Source organism: Narcine bancroftii, chromosome 4, assembly GCF_036971445.1.
Source record: "Narcine bancroftii isolate sNarBan1 chromosome 4, sNarBan1.hap1, whole genome shotgun sequence".
Classification (NCBI taxonomy): domain Eukaryota; kingdom Metazoa; phylum Chordata; class Chondrichthyes; order Torpediniformes; family Narcinidae; genus Narcine; species Narcine bancroftii.
Window position 1 is genome coordinate 222,235,448 of NC_091472.1, and position 17,759 is coordinate 222,253,206.

A 17,759-nucleotide genomic window follows, 5' to 3' on the forward strand; every position below is an offset into this window, starting at 1 on the left:
GGCTGAAATAGCCTGTAATGTCTAAAAAAAAATTCATTCACCATCTTCTGACTGCTTTCTTGCACTGTTGAAACAAGTTTAAAGCAAACTTGAGGAACAAGCTCGGCTGTCAGCTGGGAAAACTGCAGCCTGCAGGACTCGAGAGTAAATTCCACTATTTTAAATTACTCACCTTCCTTGTTTGTACCATTTTCTCCCTGTGTCTCCTTTCCTCTTCATTGTCTGGTCTGCTACGCGTGTACTTTATACAGGCAGCATACCTGCCCCATAATAGCCACAATACTTCACTGTAAGAGGGGAATTCTCTTCATTTCCCTTCCATCGCACCCTCCTCAACTCTCAATTCGGACAGAGTTTCTCCTCCCATAGATACTGCCTGCCTAAGACAACTAGGCCTCTGGACGACTCAAAGTGGCAACTAGCAAATAGCAAAGGTGTTGCAAAAGACACAAAAATACTGAAGTGTCAGATCCTGCGTCACTGTGTCTAAATCGTAACCTAATGAACAGAAATTGAAGGTGAGAAAGTAAAATAATCCACTCACCTGGATTTGGACCGTGAACGTGATCGCGACTTGGACCGGGAGTGCCTTGACCCATCCTTAGAATGAGAGCGCTCTGCAGAATTTGCTGGTGATTGGCTGGCAGATTTGCCAGATCCACGTAGACTTTCACTTGCTGATTTAGATGGGGAACGTGAATCCTATGTGCAAATATAAATGTATTACATTTTTACAAACCGAGAAGATAGTTCTCCAAGATCTGATTAATGCCTTAAAAGCATCTCAAATGAAGTAAACAGGCAACCTAACTTGTATCCCAGTTTTGCCTGTGCAGTTTCAATTAGGAATGCCCAGGCATTAAATACTTTCCTAGAATAAACTAACAGCCCTAGGGTGTATTCTTCTACCTTGGTTTGTACAGTGCATGCATTTCTTTTTAGTACAATATACAGGTACGGGCTTACGTTAGCTAAACGATTTGAGTGAATTTATAAATAAATTCAATTCAAAATTAAGAGTTCTGGTATGCAAAAGTATTCAAGAGGCTAAAGACATTTTCATGCTTATTTACTTTTTAAACCAAATTTCACTCAAAATTAAAAGTACCTTGAATGAACTTTCACTCAAGGTTTCGTGAGACTACCGCAAGCCCCGCACGTACACGTAAACAGACTAGAAATTACTTAGCGTAGTGCTTTCTGATTCCAGATACTTCTGATCTTAACTTCATTCTATTTCTTTTCTTCATTCTTCAGTTTCAAATTCTTACTTGGTTCATCTTCCCACTTCACACACTGCACACATTCTATTTGTGGGACTTCGTGTCTTTTTTTTTAAGCATGCATTCTTTTTTTCCCCAATTCAGCTTCACTTATTCCTGAGCTTCAATTATTACACAAAACTTGTCAATTGACTTCTTCCACATTTCTTTTCTTCATGAACATTAACCTTAACAAAAAAAGAACAGGATGAGGCATGTAATTGCAGAGAAAACCTATGCTGAGATTAACCAGTTACAACCAGTGAAATTTCTCATCTGCAAAAACTGTAGTTATAGGATGTAAATCTATGCCAGGCAGTGATAATTTATAATAGCCATGGGCTGTTTTTCACTTGGCAACACATGGGTCAATGCTAACATTTGGGTATTTGATTATAATATGCAATCCAAAACTCTCCTACTTTGTGGTCTGTAACTGGCAAAATCATTTAGAATAGTATCATCTCAGCTATTTTTGTGGTTTGGTTTGCATCTCATCTATTGCTCATCCTCCTCTGGTGGAACTATCTGGGAATTGGCTTCCCCACACCAGTAATCAACTTTGATTAGCAAATAAGAGGAGAAATGCAGGCAGAACTATATCAAGAAAACTGGATTAAAAGACAACCTTCCAATTTGGGCTAATTGCTCCTACTGCTGGTACCAAGTTCCAGTTTTAATGGCTTTGATAGAGTCAATACTATTATCAGGGAGTGATACTCACCACCTCTTACCAAATATTTCTTACCTGGGGGTGCACACAATGCTGAAATATTAAAAACTTGTTAATCAAAAGTTAAACAAAGGCAAGTGAGATTGTAATCAGATATTTGGGTTATTCCTCACCAAATCTTCATGACCTCCCATAAAAACTACCATTCCCCTCAAATCTTGGAATACCACTGAACAAACTGCCCAGAGGTACATGCACCATCAATTAAGCATTCATGCTGAGCCCTGACAGTAATGCCCAACACCAAACTAATGCACACCTTTTTTTTTAATGTTAGCACACTTCCAAAGATAGCCACAATTGTTTAAGTCTGCCCCATTTTCTTTCTTGTACAATTAAGATTATCAGTTTCACAATTTAATTTATTTTTAAGATCATAGAATTATTTTGAAATGAACTTCAACCGCAAGTCCTATATTCTATGTGCTAACTGTACACAAGAGATTACAAATGATTTCAGTATGCACTTGGCATGTACAATGTTAAAATTAGTTAACCTCTTTGTACCAAGGCATCCAAGCCTTATGTTCAACTATTTGCCTTAAACTTATCTAGGGAAACAAATCAGAACCAATTCCAGAAAGAGAGAGTGTGTGTGTGTGTGTGTGTGTGTGTGTGTGTGTGTGTGTGTGTGTGTAAGAGAGAAAGTGGTTGGAAATCACAGTCAATATTAAGAAGGCACCAACCTTAGCTCTACCCCTTTGAGAGAACAAGATTATCATAAAAGATCGCTGAGAAACCAGTCAAATTTCAAATTAGTCTGGATCAAATACATAAATTTCTCTCTTTCCACTTTGTTGCATTTCATCATGAACTACTTGCCTGACTAGGTGAACCAGTATTAGTATTAGTATTCCAATTAAATTTGATTAAATTGATTGAATTACAAAGAGGAAATTTGTGATTTCGAAAAAACTGAAGATGGGCCACAGTATTTCCAAAATTCTGGCCCTGAAAACTGCTAATGTGGTAAACAATCCAGGCAATAGGTATCATGTGCTGATTAGTATCTTTTGCCACAAGAGTTAAATTTTAGCACAATGGTAGGATACCTCACTGGACAGGCCCCACAAAACAATAGTACTAATCAAATCACCATTGAGATGCATTACTGACTGCACCAGGAACCTGATGCAAATCCAGCATGATGTGCGGAGGCTGTGTACAAGTGCAGATATATGAAGGGGAGACAGGGAAGATGCATCTCAGCCATTGTCATCTAGCAGGATTACCTCCATGGAATGAAAGACTAAGAATTCTAGTCTATCCTGGGGGTGGGCAACATTTTTTCAAAAACTCACATTCTGCCTTAAGTATTCCCTAAGCAACAAGTGTTCTGTGATGAGTAGGGGACTGCTTAAAGTGGTATCTCAGTGGGAAGAAAAGGTTTGAAAACTACTGTTTTAATCATATCTAAATGACTCATTAAGTTCATGGTTTCTTAACTCCAAAGGAAATGAGCCAATGACAATTTTCCTCAAGCAAAATATTTCAGTGACAATTGGGTCTGGAGCAGTTGTTCTCAACCTTCCCTTCCCATTCACATCCCACCTTAAGCAATCCCTTACTAATCACAGAGCACCGAAGGAAAAAAAAGGTTGCCTACCCCTGGTCTATCTCATAACGTACTGTTGGATGTATGGAAGTAGTTGTATTCCTCCTCTGTATGCACAGCTCTCCTCAATGATCACGGTTGAACGCTATCATTTAGAAGGTTCTATGCTGGGAAGAGTCCAGAGCTTAAAAAAAAGGTAAGGCAGAAGCTTTCATTTCATTCACTAAGGGACAAGAGATGGCAGGATTTTGTCTATCAACACATGGATAAAAATGCTGCCAGGTCCTGGCAATGGCTTTCCTTGAACATCTCAGCAACAAGGGACTGCACTACTCACCCACCCTCACTAGCAGCCTCTCTACTTCAAGCTGTAGGACAATTCATTGCTGAGCCAATGAAGGGCAACTATTTGTGCTAGACTCCTAGCATAACAGTGAGCACAGGGGTTATACCTGAATGGACGACTACAGTATCATAACAAGTATTCTGTGGGATTATGTGAACCAAGGTGGGTGAACCAGTACACCGTATTGGAGGGGAAAAAAGGTGTAAGAGAAAAATCACCCACATTTCTTAGCAAAGTTTCCTATTAAAGGATTAGCTGCCAGGTGTGCACAACAGACACAAATAAGGGCAATTAAATGAATCCAACAGCAAACATTCTGTGAACAATGTGGGCAATTTTTAAAAAATGCTGAAAAAAAACACAGCATCTCACAGAACACCCAGAAGGGATTCAGGTTTCAGGTAAACATTGTGATGAAAGGTCATGGACCTGAAACATTAATTTTTGCTTTCCTTTGCACATTGTCTCTGACCTGCTGGTGACTCACAGCATTTTCTGTTCTCATCACAAGAGATATTAAATCATTGAAAACACTGACAATTTGTTGAGTTTTGAATCAGGAACAATAAGAACAATTAATAAAACATCACATTTTGTTCCACTTCACCTTCCAATATTAAACCTTAGTATAAGAAAGCATCAAAAGAAATACAAGTAATAATGTTGTGTTATCAAATGCTGACCACACGAGAGATGGGATTGCACAATAATAAGTGCCGAAAAACAACTGAACTGAGAAACACACCAGGGCACGATTGGCTACAGTCTCATTCTATTTATACTTATATTAGAGAAAGAAAACTGTCTCCACTATTTTGTTATACTACTATCTGGAATTCTTTTTTTTTAAATAATTTTTTATTTTTCACACTATGAACCAAAATATGTACAAACACTTCTCATTAAATTTACACAGTGGTCTTTTCTCCCCTTTTTTCCCCCCTTTCCCTCCTTCCCTCCCCTCTAAAACCCATAAATATTCAACATATATAACACAATAAAACCATAAAACAATATCTTCACACAAAGGAAAATAAACAAGAAAAATGCGTCATCTATTTATTACAGACTGAATCTTGTTGTTTTGTCTTCTTATCATTTTCATTCCCATTTTAGGGGATGGAGGTCAAAGGCAAGCTCTCTCTGATATGTTACATGTACGGTTCCCAAATTTGTTCAAACATTGTGACTTTATTTTTTTAAATTATATGTTATTTTTTCCAATGGAATACATTTATTAATTTCCACGTACCATTGCTGCATTCTCAGGCTCACTTCCGATTTCCAAGTTGACAATATACATTTTTTTTGCGACTGCAAAGGCTATCATAACGAATCTTTTTTGCGCTCTATCCAATTTGAGGCCTAATTCTTTACTTCTTATGTTACTTAAAAGATCAATCTCTGGATTTTTTGGTATGTGGCTTTTTGTGATTTTATTTAATATTTGATTTAGTTCTTCCCAAAACGTATTCAATTTCGTACATGCCCAAATTGCATGTACTGTTGTTCCCGTTTCCTTCTTACAGCGAAAACACCTATCCGATAATGTTGAATCCCATTCTTTTAATTTTTGAGGATTGATATATATCCTGTGTAACCAATTATACTGCATTATGCGTAACCTTGTGCTTATTGTATTCTTCATAGTTCCAGAACATAACTTTTCCCATGTTTCATTCTTTATCTTTATGTTTAAATCTTTTTCCCACTTTTGTTTGGGTTTATAGCTTATTTCATCATTTTCCTTACCTTGTAGCTTAATGTACATGTTCATTATAAATCTTTTAATTATCATTGTGTCTGTAATCAAATATTCAAAGCTGCTTCCTTCTGGTAATCTCAGTCTGTTTCCCAATTTATCCTTTAAATAAGCTTTCAGTTGATGGTATGTAAACATTGTACAGAGAGTTATTCCATATTTGTCCTTCAAGTGTTCAAATGTTAATAAATTATTTCCCAAAAAACAATTTTCTATTCTTTTGATTCCTTTTCTCTCCATTTCTGGTGGTGTTCTCTAATACTGGTGAGCTTTTATATTGCACCAGCTTTTCATCCCACTTATAAAGTATATTTTCCAGTACCTTCTCCCCTATTTTATCCAATTCTACCTTAGTCCAGTCTGGTTTTTCTCTCGTCTGGTAAAAATCTGATAAATACCTTAATTGTGGGGCTGTATAATAATTTATAAAATTTGGTAACTGTAAACCACCTTGATTATACCTCTCTGCTAATTTATCTAACACTACCCTTGGATTCCTCCCTTTCCACAAGAATTTCCTTATTATTCTCTTTAGTTCCTTAAAGAATTTTTCTGTTAAAGGAATTGGTAATGTTTGAAATAATTATCGTATCCTTGGGAACACATTCATTTTAATGCAGTTTACCCTCCCTATCAATGTTAGCGGTAATTCGTTCCAATGTTCTAAGTCTTCCTGCAATTTCTTTATTAGTGGCTGATAATTTAATTTGTACAAATGGTTTAAGTTATTATCTAACCTGATCCCTAGGTATCAGATTGCTTGTGCTTGCCATTTAAATGGTGATTCTTTTTAAAATTCTGTATAGTTTCTGTTATTCATTGGCATCACTTCACTTTTACTTTATTTGCATTGATCTTGTACCACAATATTTCTCCATATTCCTTCAATTTCTTATGTAATTCTTTTACTGATACCTCTGGTTCTGTTAGGTATACTATGATGTCATCTGCAAATAAGTTGATTTTATACTCCTTCTCCTTTATTTTTATCCCTTTTATTTTATATTCTATTCTTATCAGTTCTGCCAAAGGTACTGCTAAGGCGAACAATGAGGGGGATAGTGGACATCCCTGTCTAGTTGACCTACTTAATTTAAAGTGACTCGATAGGTATCCATTTACTGTTACCTTCACCAACGGTGAATGCTTTAATCCAATTTATATATTTTTCTGGTAGATTGAACTTCTGTAATACTTTAAATAAGTAATTCCACTCTACTCTGTCAAAGGCTTTTTCTGCGTCTAGAGCAACAACCACTGTTGGTTTCTTATTTCCTTGAACTGCATGGATTAGATTAATAAGTTTGCAGACATAGTTCGCTGTTCATGTTTTCTTAATAAATCCAGTTTGATCTTGTTTTACTATTTTAGGTACACAATCGGCCAATCTATTTGCTAATAATTTCGCTATTATCTTATAGTCTGAGTTAAGTAGAGATATTGGTCTATTGATGCTGGTGTTAATGGATCCTTCCCCGTCTTTGGTATCACTGTAATTATTGCTGTCTTACATGAATCTTGGAAGTTTTGTGTTTCTTCTATCTGGTTCATTACTTCCAGGAGAGGAAGAATTAATAACTCTTTAAATGTTTTATAAAATTCTATTGGAAATCCATCCTCTCCTGGTGTTTTATTGTTCAGCAGCTTTTTTAATATATCCTGTACTTCCTCTATTTCAAATGGTTTTATTAGTTTGTTTTGTTCCTCTTCTTGCAATTTCAACAGTTCAATTTTAGCTAAAAATTCCTCTATTTTATCATCTTTCCCCTTGTTCTCAGTTTGATACAATTGTTCATAAAATTTCTTAACATTTTCATTAATCTCTGTTGGATTATATGTAATTTGTTTGTCCTTTTTCCTTGATCCCAGTATCGTTCTTTTAGCTTGTTCTGTTTTAAGTTGCCAGGCTAATATTTTGCGTTTTTTTTCTCCTAGTTTGTCATACATTTGTTTTCATTATGTTCTTCTCCACCTTGTACGTTTGTAATGTTTTGTATTTAATTTTTTTGTCCGCCAATTCTCTCCTTCTCGTTATATCATCCCTTTTTACTAGTTCCTTTTCTGTACTTACTATCTTGTCTCCCTTTCCAACTGCTCTATTTCCCGATTGTAATCCTTTTTCATCTTAGTCACATAACTTATTATCTGCCCTCTAATGAAGGCTTTCATTGTGTCCCATAATATAAATTTGTCTTTCACTGATTCTGTGTTTATTTCAAAGTATGTTTTAATTTGGCTTTCAATAAACTCCCTAAATTCCTGTCTTTTAAGTAGCATGGAGTTTAACCTCATCTATATGTTCTTGGTGAGATGTCCTCCAGTTCTATTGCTAATAATAGGGGTGAATGATCTGATAGTAGTCTAGCTTTATATTCAGTTTTCCTAACTCTCCCTTGAATATGGGCTGACAACAAAAACATATCAATCCTTGATTAAGTTTAGTGCCTACTTGAATAATATGAAAATTCCTTCTCTCTTGGGTGTTGCCTCCTCCATATATCCATAAGTTTCATTTCCTGCATTGATTTAACCAAAAATTTGGCTACTTTATTCTTTTTATTTGTCCTTTGTCCAGTTTAATCCAACATTGGGTCCAATTTAAGGTTAAAATCCCCTCCTATCAATATATTTCCTTGTGTGTCTGCAATCTTCAAAAAAATATCCTACATAAACTTTTGATCCTCCTTGTTAGGTGCATATATATTGAGAAAATTCCAAAATTCTGAGTATTTCTGACACTTTATCATTGCATACCTCTCTGCCGGATCTATTATTTCCTCCTCTTTTTTTGATTGGTACATTTTTGTTAACTAGTATGGCTACACCTCTAGATTTTGAATTATAGGATGCTACCGTTACGTGTCCTACCCAATCTCTCTTTAGTTTGTTATGTTCCTCTTCAGTTAGATGCGTTTCCTGCACAAATGCTATATCTATTTTTTCCTTCTTCAATAAATTTAGTAGCCTCTTCCTTTTAATTTGGTTATGTATTCCATTAATGTTTATAGTCATATAGTTCAACATGGCCATTTTATATCTTGCCTACACCTCTTTACCACCTCCATCCCCCTTTTCATCTCTTAGTTTTCTCTTATTACACTTAATTTTCGACAACACATTTAAGACAAAATACCCCCGCAGTTCCCACATCCACTAATACCTTAACCCCAAAAACTCCCCCCCTCACTGAGTTGCCCAATATTACTATCTGGAATTCTTAATACCAATTGAGTGTATGAGCATTTTTCAAAAGGTTCTGCTAACCCACTGACAAGACCAGTCAAAGGAATGGTGTCAGACAGCAACCTTCTAGCAGTCCAAGTTACTACCAAAATAGCAAAATAGGTGCATGGAAGCAGTTCTGAAAACCACTACATTAAGTTCCAAACATCTCTCTACTGACCTCTGTGCCACTGGCATCTATTTTGATGGGCCCGTTCTAAATCTGAAGATATCTGTTAACTCCCAAGTACGAAACTCTTCCAGATTAAAACCAGTAAATGTGCATGGCACACTAATTGATTCTTTCTCTTCCAAACTAAATTAGTGTTAAACTTGTATTGAGCATTGACAACTAATGGACTAAACAAAAGCAAGCTACTGAAGGAACTCAGTAGTTTAAGTGCAAGACAAAGAATTGTCGATGTTTTGGGTCAGAATCCTTTGAGTCCTGAAGGGTTCCAACTCGAAATTCTGACAATATTTTTTCTTCCACTGCTCAAACTGCTGAGTTCCTGCAACAGATTGGCTTTTGCTCATGATTCCAGCATCGAGGCTCTTACATATGGATTGAATTGATATTGCCGTAAAGAGAAAGTATTTCTTGTTAAGAGTCAACTTTCACATGGGCAGTGAGAATGCTGAACGACCAAAGAAACTGCTCACTCTAACCATCCAAGACTCATATCTGCACACTAAATAAAATACTGTCCTGCAAATGTATTGTTTGTCTGAATGTGTGTTATGTCTGGTATGTGTCTGCATGTTTTACACTGAGGACCAGAGAACTCAGTTTCATCAGGTTGTACTTGTACAATTAGATGACAATAAACTTCACCAAAGTATTTTTTTAAGTTAGGCAAAACTTTAAGCTTGTTGCTTAAATTTAACCTTATCGAACATTAAATTTACAAGTCCTCCTACCAACTGTTCAAATTAACAGCTTATCATATACAGGTTATTCTTGATTACCTACTTGACTCCACAGCCATTAAAATTACTAAGACATTTGCTTGCAAGGATTTTATAATTGAAGCAGTTTAAATATTTAACTACACAAGTAACATGCTGCACCACGCTATAAAGCAATTTGTTGCAATGTCACTACAGTATACCATTATGGTGCACTGTGGAGGGGATTTTTTGTGGGTAATCATACCATAAAGTTCTGTACATTAGTTTTTACACCACAACAATGAAGCTATCTTGGAATGAACATTTGGCTAAATCCTTTGATCTCTGAATACTGACAGTGTATTGAATGGTTCCTCTGAGGTTTAGGGTGGCAAGTTATTTAGCAGACTCCTCTCGAGAATCGAAACCTAGGGAGTCTTCTTAAGTATGGATAGAGATAACTTGGGGAATGAAGTTTTAATTATCAATACTACTTTCCTCAACAGCCAAAATTTGGCACAAAAGAATTCAGGAATGTGAAGAAAATTTCAAATTGAATGTGTAGTTTTGTAAATCACCTTACTTGTTTAAAAAAAGCAAAAGAATCCAAAGATGTATTCAAGCCAAATGTTAAAGATTAAGAATAACAAAGGACAGTCACTGGACCACCATTATGTGTTTAATCAGAAATGATCTATGGCAACTGATCCTTTCCATTAAGATTCTTAAAATGTAGAATCTTAATGAAGTATCAGATCAGTAAAAATTATGCACTATTTTGTGGCTGCGCACGTACTTGTGGTGAACCGGCCCCGCTTGTACCGCCGCACCGGCAGGGCAGCTGCGAGAAGACGGTGCCGTCGGGGGACCTTCTTGCCGCGTAGTTTAAATGTAGCGCACGTCTCAGGCAAGCATGACGTCACCGCCCGTGTGGGAGTATTGAATAAAACGGTCGTTGAAACCCCCAATGTGGTGATTATAAGTCTCATTCCTCGTAGCTACTGCTATAACTTGTCAATTATCACCATCTTTAATTGGTAGCCCAAACATTGAATTCGGTATTCTGACCACTAAACAAAGGGATGAAAAAATTCTTTATTCAGACAGCTAGTTTCTGAAAATGACAAACATTTACAAGTATGCCATCATTCAAGAACTTAGTTTTGCAGGATTCACAACACTTAGTCACATGATCATGCCAGATTTGTCAACTTTTATCCTGTTAATTCCAATGCCCCTCCCATGTTATCTCTCTCTCTCTCTCTCACAGCACGTCCATGTAGAATTCCACTTTTGTTTGTAAGATTCTGAAGGTAAGGGAACTCCAATTGAAAGTAAAAGTTATCCCATTATCAGAGCTCTTTCTCCATTGTCCTAACAATTTTTGAGACAGAGTAGTCTCAAACGAAATGCATGTCTGGATGGGTTAGACATCATCTCCCATTTCTGACCCTCCCAACAAAAGGCAGAAGATAATGATTCTCAAAAGAACACTCATCATGGGAATGTCATATTATCAGGGATATGAAAATGACATCAGTCTGGTTCACATACTTAACATTGTCTCACTTGTGTATCTTCCCATAACGCTGTTCAGAAGAGATGCAATTCTTTGTTTGAACCATGTCATATTTCTCATGAATGGATTAAAACCATTGTTTTGTTGGAATCCCAATTTTCTAGATTTACACACAGAAGTGAAAACATTCCCATTTAACAAAATTATCAAACTATCCAGAATAAGTGTAAATGAACTGACAGGACAGCTGAAGAGAAGATCTACCAGAAGCTGCAAATTCACTACATTCAACCATATCCATTCATTATTTTTGCACTTACAACAAACTCATATAATTTTCTACAACATTTCTACTGTCTATGCTTCTTATCTGGGGGAAATTACACACACTAAATCCAAAATACAAACTTCTCTCCACAGTAGCTGACTATTTACACATTTCTAGCACTGCTCATATGGAATTTAATAATTGTAGGTATTATTTTCTTTATGCTACATGAGGTATGACAAGTTCACACCAGTTTGTTATAATTCTCAGAAAACTCAAAAGTAGGCACCAATCTGCATGACCCTTACAGTCATAGCCAAATATCCATTATAGCTGTCCTCTTCATCTTTCCAAACATCTTCCACAAAGGTAAACAAATCCTTTCATCTGATAAATTAAAGCATAAAAATACAATTTGAGTACAACCTATGTACAGTTTGCAAAGTGAATGACCAAATTTTGCCATGCACTACAAAAAGACCAATATGAAGATTAATCATGACCAAAGACATTGATTTACGGTTTACACAGAAAAATCATCAAAATCCTGTAACTTGATTAACTAGCAAATGGAATTAAAGTATATACAATCAAAAATGCTTGTAAACTTACTGTGCAGGACAAAAAGGAATGTGATTGAAACAACGTAAATCAATGGCCCCAGATCTTGATGTGAAGTTCATTATACCATTCAACACAGAAAATGATAATTATGTACGGATCAGATAGCATTGAAAAGAGAAATGGACTGCACTGCAGGTATAAAGTTTAATCAAAATTCAGGCTTCACAAATTCTAAGGATTTAATTGAGAAAAATCTCAGATGATAAATGACCCACTGGATGCCATCACCATTTCCCATCAAGGACTTCTAGCAATTGTATTTGTAATCATGAAATTTTCAGGCAGTACAAAATACTTTGTCTGAACTGCTTGAATCATGACTTGTCCCCACGTGCAAATTGTCCTCTAGACATGCCAAAATAAATGCATGCAGCAATGTACACGATTTCAAAAACAATGTTGATCCAGACTCTGCAATCTTCCTGAGCCGTATCGCTAATTTAGAGTCAAATAAGCCAAATTTTATTGCCTCAACTAGGTGGCTCCAGTGGGCGAATAACCAGTAAAGCCATGAAAAAGCACATCAATACAAAAAAGCCTTTAGAATAGTATCAACCTATAGTACAGTATGTAAATAAAAAAAACAACAAACCTGAATGCTTCTATCTTCTTTTTGTCTTGGGACTCTTCCCTCATCAATGTCAGTGACACTACTAATAAACGTAAAATAACAGGTGCTCTGACAAACACTTTAGGGCATCTAAGGTCTGACCAGAATCAGATCAATTTTACTAGGCTAAAAATATGCAAGGGATCGGATTCCTAGAAGGCAGTTGGGCAAGGTACAAAATTTCAAACCAGTATTTTAGAAGTAAAAACAGGTCACCCTTTCAATAGCAGTACAGAATTTTAAAAAAACCTTAAAATACTGACGGATCAGTTTCTGCAAATTGATGATAAAGAGGGTGCAACACAATGAAGTCCCAATGCAATGGATAGGCTGAATATGAATTGATAAGGAAACAACAACTTGTGAAGCATATAGTCGATTAATCTAAAACTAACCTGTTTTGGGAATAGGGATCAAAATGTGCACAGCATCAAAATTTCTCCATTTGTGGGAGAGCTCTGTGCCAAATATCATTGAAGTACAAGGAAACGCAGAAGACGATGGGAGAAGAGGGCAATTTATATTCTTAAATTCAAAATACTACTGAGCCCAGCTAATGCCTTACTTACATTGTGGATCTCCCTCCCCCTTGTCTTCTATTGTCGATAGCTTCGGTTAATTTTCACCAGGGTTTTGGGAGGATGATGGGGAGGTTAAAGAGAAAAATATTTGCACAGTAATTTGGTAAAATACATTTGTCAGTAAGTAAGTAATCGAAACTGCTCCTTGCAGGTGTGATATCACAAAGAATTAATAATAAAATGTTAACAACCAAAAAACTACACTGTTTATTAAATGTAGTATGTGTCAAACTAAACCCATTAATTGAAAAGTACAAACTATTAATCTGTTTTTACTGTCCCTTCAAATCCTAGCCTGCCAACAACACATTACTTTACATGTGCTGGGCAGGAACAAAGTTCATACCCAACCAAGTGTATAATAAAATTAAATCGTTATACATAATGCAGACAAGGGATACCAGAATATTTAAATACTTATTTTGGGGAGAAATATTCAATCTTGCAAACTTGAGGAGTTAATTTCCAAAATGCAAATATATTACACACTGCAGATCTGGTGATTCGGCAAAATCAAACTGACGTTCTGTTCCTCAGTTGCTACAAACCACATTTATCAGTAGTCACCATTGATCATTTATTTTTTTTCATTGACCTATCAGCCCTCACCAATTTATTCGGCACCCTCTGCTCCCAAAAATGTGATATCGGGTTCAGAAGAGAGTTTAGGATTAATTTATAAAACAAACTTTATAAAGTCAAAGAGGATTTATTTATTCGTAACCCAGTATCCTCCCCGCACTGCAGAAAGCTGGCGTATCAGACAAGTCTGCAATGCACTCCAGCTAAACCCACACCCGTAAACATAATCTAAGGGAACAAATAAAGCTCTCGGTACTCTGGTCAAAATTTACTATTTAATAGCCCCAGTCAAGTCCCATTTTTTTCTCTCTCAACTGTTATGCACGTCCCCAAATTTGCTGGCACCTACAACGATACCGCAACCGCCCATGATTTGCAACACCCCAAAACGTGGAGGAGAGCCACTAATCTGGAACCACGTCCTTCATGGAGTTGTTAATGGATTTTTTTCTTTACCCTTTTCCAGCAAGGTCCACCAGCGCTACAGGGTCATGGCTCGCCCGACCGCAGAACGAGCAGGAGGACACGTTCCGCAATAAAATTCTGCCCGCCCAGGCTTAAATAAAGCCCCCCCCCCACCAAAAAAAATCTGCAGGAGCGGGGAGAAACGCCGGCCAGGCAGCAGTTTGCGGGCCAAACACGAAGGTTAAAAGCACCCGCATGTCGCCCTCGCTACAGCGGGATCTCGGGACACTGACCACCGAGCACCCCCGCCATGCCCGCCCGCTTGGGGCAATCAGGCTGCAGGACCCGCCTCCACAGGCACCTTCCCATTGGCGGAAGGTGAGTGACAGCGCCGAGGCGCCAATGCCCTCCACGCGGGGCCACCCCTTGCACGTCCGTTGGCCGGGCAGCCTCGCCGAGAGACCAATCGGCCCGAAGGCCGCGTACGAAGAGGCGGGATCTCGCAGAGCATTCGCAGGACGAAATCCTGTTCAAAAAGAAACCCCTCAGAGACCGACATTAAAGGCAAAATCGACAGCATCATCTCGACGCAAACTCACCCTATCCATGTAGGTGTGTTCTTCGGAGTCGCTCATGTTGGCGGCCGTGAAAACGAAGCGATTCAAACTGTGCAAAAGAAGGGGTGAAAAGATGGGCAAAAGGGGGGAAAAAAACAAAAGCTCAGCGCCAGAACCCAAACCGACGCCACCTACCTCCAGCTCCCCACTGCAGGAAGTGACGTCGCCCATTGACGTGATTCCGGCCAGGCTCGGTTGCTAAGCGCCGCTCCTGGCGGGGATGGTGATGGCGTTGGCGGCTGGAGCAGGCGGCAATGCTCGCCCGTGGAGCAGGGGCCGAAGGTCCGAGAGGCCGGTGCCAGAACCACCTGCAGCCCTCACAAGGCGTCAGTCCCTGGCGGTGTACATGGCAGGGGCACTGGAACTCCGGGGGGACGTCTGGCAGCCAGCTGGTCTCTTCAGCGTCCAGAGTCAGACCCGGGCCTGAGGCCTTCTCCAAGGATAAGACCAGAAAGTCTCAGAATTCCAACACGGGGTTCATTGGATGTGATAAGGGACGAGGTGAGAAGTCATGATTGTGCGAAAAGAGACTTGGAAAGGAGAGAAGAAAGCCAGAGAAGTCGATAATAAGGCCATCTGGTTGGAGGGCATCCAGTCAGAAGATGAGGTGTTGTTCCCCCGATCTATGGGTGGTTTCAGTCTGGCAATACGGACTGACAGACATGTCGGAGTGTTCGTGTACATTTTTAACCTCTCATTGCTGCAGCCAGAGGTTCCCATCTGGTTCAAAAGGTATCAATCATACCAGTAGGCAGCTTCAATGCCCATAACCCTCCAATCCCCTCACATCCATGCACCTATCCATCTTTTTCTTAAATGACAAAATTGACCTTGCTGCAACCACCTCTTCCAGAAGGTCATTCCACTCAGCCACCACTCTCTGAGTGAAGTTCCCTCTCATGTTACTTCTAAACTTTTGTCCCTAACACTTAATTCATGACCCCTCGTTCCAATCTCACCTATCCTCAAGGGGAAGACCCTATTCACATCTACCTTTCCCCCTCATAATTTTAAATACCTCTATCAAATTCCTCCCTCAACCTTCTATGCTCCAATGAATAAAGACCCAGTCTAATCAATCTTTCTTTGTATTCTAGATACTGCAATCCAGTCAACATTTTAGTAAATCTTCTCTGCACCCTCTCTACCTTATTGATATCCTTCCTATAATTTGAGGATGTATGCTTAGCCAACTGCTCTACTAACTACACACTCATGACTGTGTGGCTAGGCACATTCAAATACCTAAGTTGCCTGCAAAATCATGGCAATACAGGAAATAGATCAGCTAGTTGAGTGATGCCACAATGACACTGTAATTACGGAGCAAGCACTGGGAGTAATCTATAGACCCCCAAATAGCCCTCAGGATGCTGAGGAACAGATCTGGAGGTAGATTTTGGAATGGTGCAGAAATTAGAGTTGTTGTGATGGGAGATTTCTTCCCAAATATTGACAGGCACCTTAGATTTCAGATTTATTGTCAGAGTACAGACATGACATCACATACTGAGATACTTTTTCTTGCAGGCGAGGCAGAATTACTACTTATTGGTAGTGCAAAAAGAAACTACTCAGCATATACTTGTAAACAAAGAACTGTAATCAGATAACGACTGCAAATAAACCAACTGCAATACAGAGAGAATTTAAAAAATCAATAAAGTGCACAAGAGTCTTTAAACGAGTCCCTGACTGAGTTTGTTTTTTTTAAAAATTTTTATTTTTCACACTATGAACCATACTGACCAAAATACACACAAACATTTCTCCGTTTAATTCCAAAAACAGTCTTTTTCCCCCCTCCCTTCCCTCCCTCCTTCACTCCCCACTCACTCAATGTTCAACATATATGATACCTTAAACTCATTAAACAATGTCGTCATACAATGAAAATAAACAAGAAATTTGTGTCTTCTACTTTGTCATACTGGGTCAGTTCATTTCGTCTTCTTCTGTCATTTTAGGCGGTGGAGGTCCGCGGTAGGACTTCTCTATTGTGTTCCATGTACGGTTCCCAAATTTGTTCGAAAACTGTGATGTTATTTCTTAAATTATGTTATTTTTTCCAATGGAATACATTTATTCATTTCTATGTACCATTGATGTATTCTCAGGCTATCTTCTAATTTCCAGGTTGACATAATACATTTTTTTGCTACAGCTAAGGCTATCATGATAAATCTTTTTTGTGCTCCATCCAAATCGAGTCCAAGTCTTTACTTCTTATATTACTTAGAAGAAAGATCTCTGGATTTTTTGGTATGTTGCTTTTTGTGATTTTATTTAATACCTGGTTTAGATCTTCCCAAAACTTTTCCACTTTCTCACATGCCCAAATTGCATGTACTGTTGTTCCTGTTTCCTTCTTACAGCAAAAACATCTGTCTGATACTGTTGGGTCCCATTTATTTAACTTGGGGAGTGGTGTATAGCCTGTGTAACCAATTATATTGTAGCATGCATAACCTCGTGTTTATTTTATTTCTCATAGTTCCGGTCATAGCTTTTCCCATGTTTCATTCTTTATGTTTAGATCTTGTTCCCATTTTTGTTTAGGTTTACAGCTTGTTTCTTCGTTCTCTTTCTCTTGCAGTTTGATGTACATGTTTGTTATAAATCTTTTAATTATCATTGTGTCTGTAATCACATATTCAAAATTGCTTCCTTTTGGTAACCTCAGCCTGCTTCCCAATTTGTCCTTCAAGTAGGTTTTCAGTTGGTGGTATGCAAACATTGTACCGTGAGTTATACCATATTTGTCCTTCATTTGTTCAAAAGA

General features: G+C 38.0%; 1 protein-coding gene and 1 long non-coding RNA gene across 12 annotated transcripts in view; one reads left to right on the forward strand and one right to left on the reverse strand.

Annotated features, from left to right (window-relative positions):
- Nucleotides 1-15,135, reverse strand: part of tra2b (transformer 2 beta homolog) — a 44,230-nt gene extending 29,095 nt beyond the window's left edge. For 2 of the 11 annotated variants that reach the window (XM_069934021.1, XM_069934020.1), the window contains exons 1-2: nt 14,960-15,135; nt 545-702 (exon numbers count right to left, since the gene is read on the reverse strand). In XM_069934021.1, the coding sequence (XP_069790122.1) occupies nt 545-702; nt 14,960-14,995 (194 nt within the window). In that variant the 5' untranslated portion in view covers nt 14,996-15,135. Of the gene's footprint in view, nt 1-544; nt 703-1,271; nt 4,807-10,567; nt 10,842-11,866; nt 11,946-12,774; nt 12,836-13,361; nt 13,402-14,959 lie in introns of those variants that run through there. The other 9 variants (XM_069934025.1, XM_069934026.1, XM_069934024.1 and 6 more) reach the window with 9 other exon arrangements.
- Nucleotides 15,136-15,185: 50 nt separating this feature from the next.
- LOC138760051 (uncharacterized) lies at nt 15,186-16,665 on the forward strand. The gene is made up of 2 exons (XR_011355362.1): nt 15,186-15,478; nt 16,508-16,665. It is a non-coding gene; the product is annotated as an uncharacterized lncRNA (long non-coding RNA).
- Nucleotides 16,666-17,759: the final 1,094 nt, after the last annotated feature.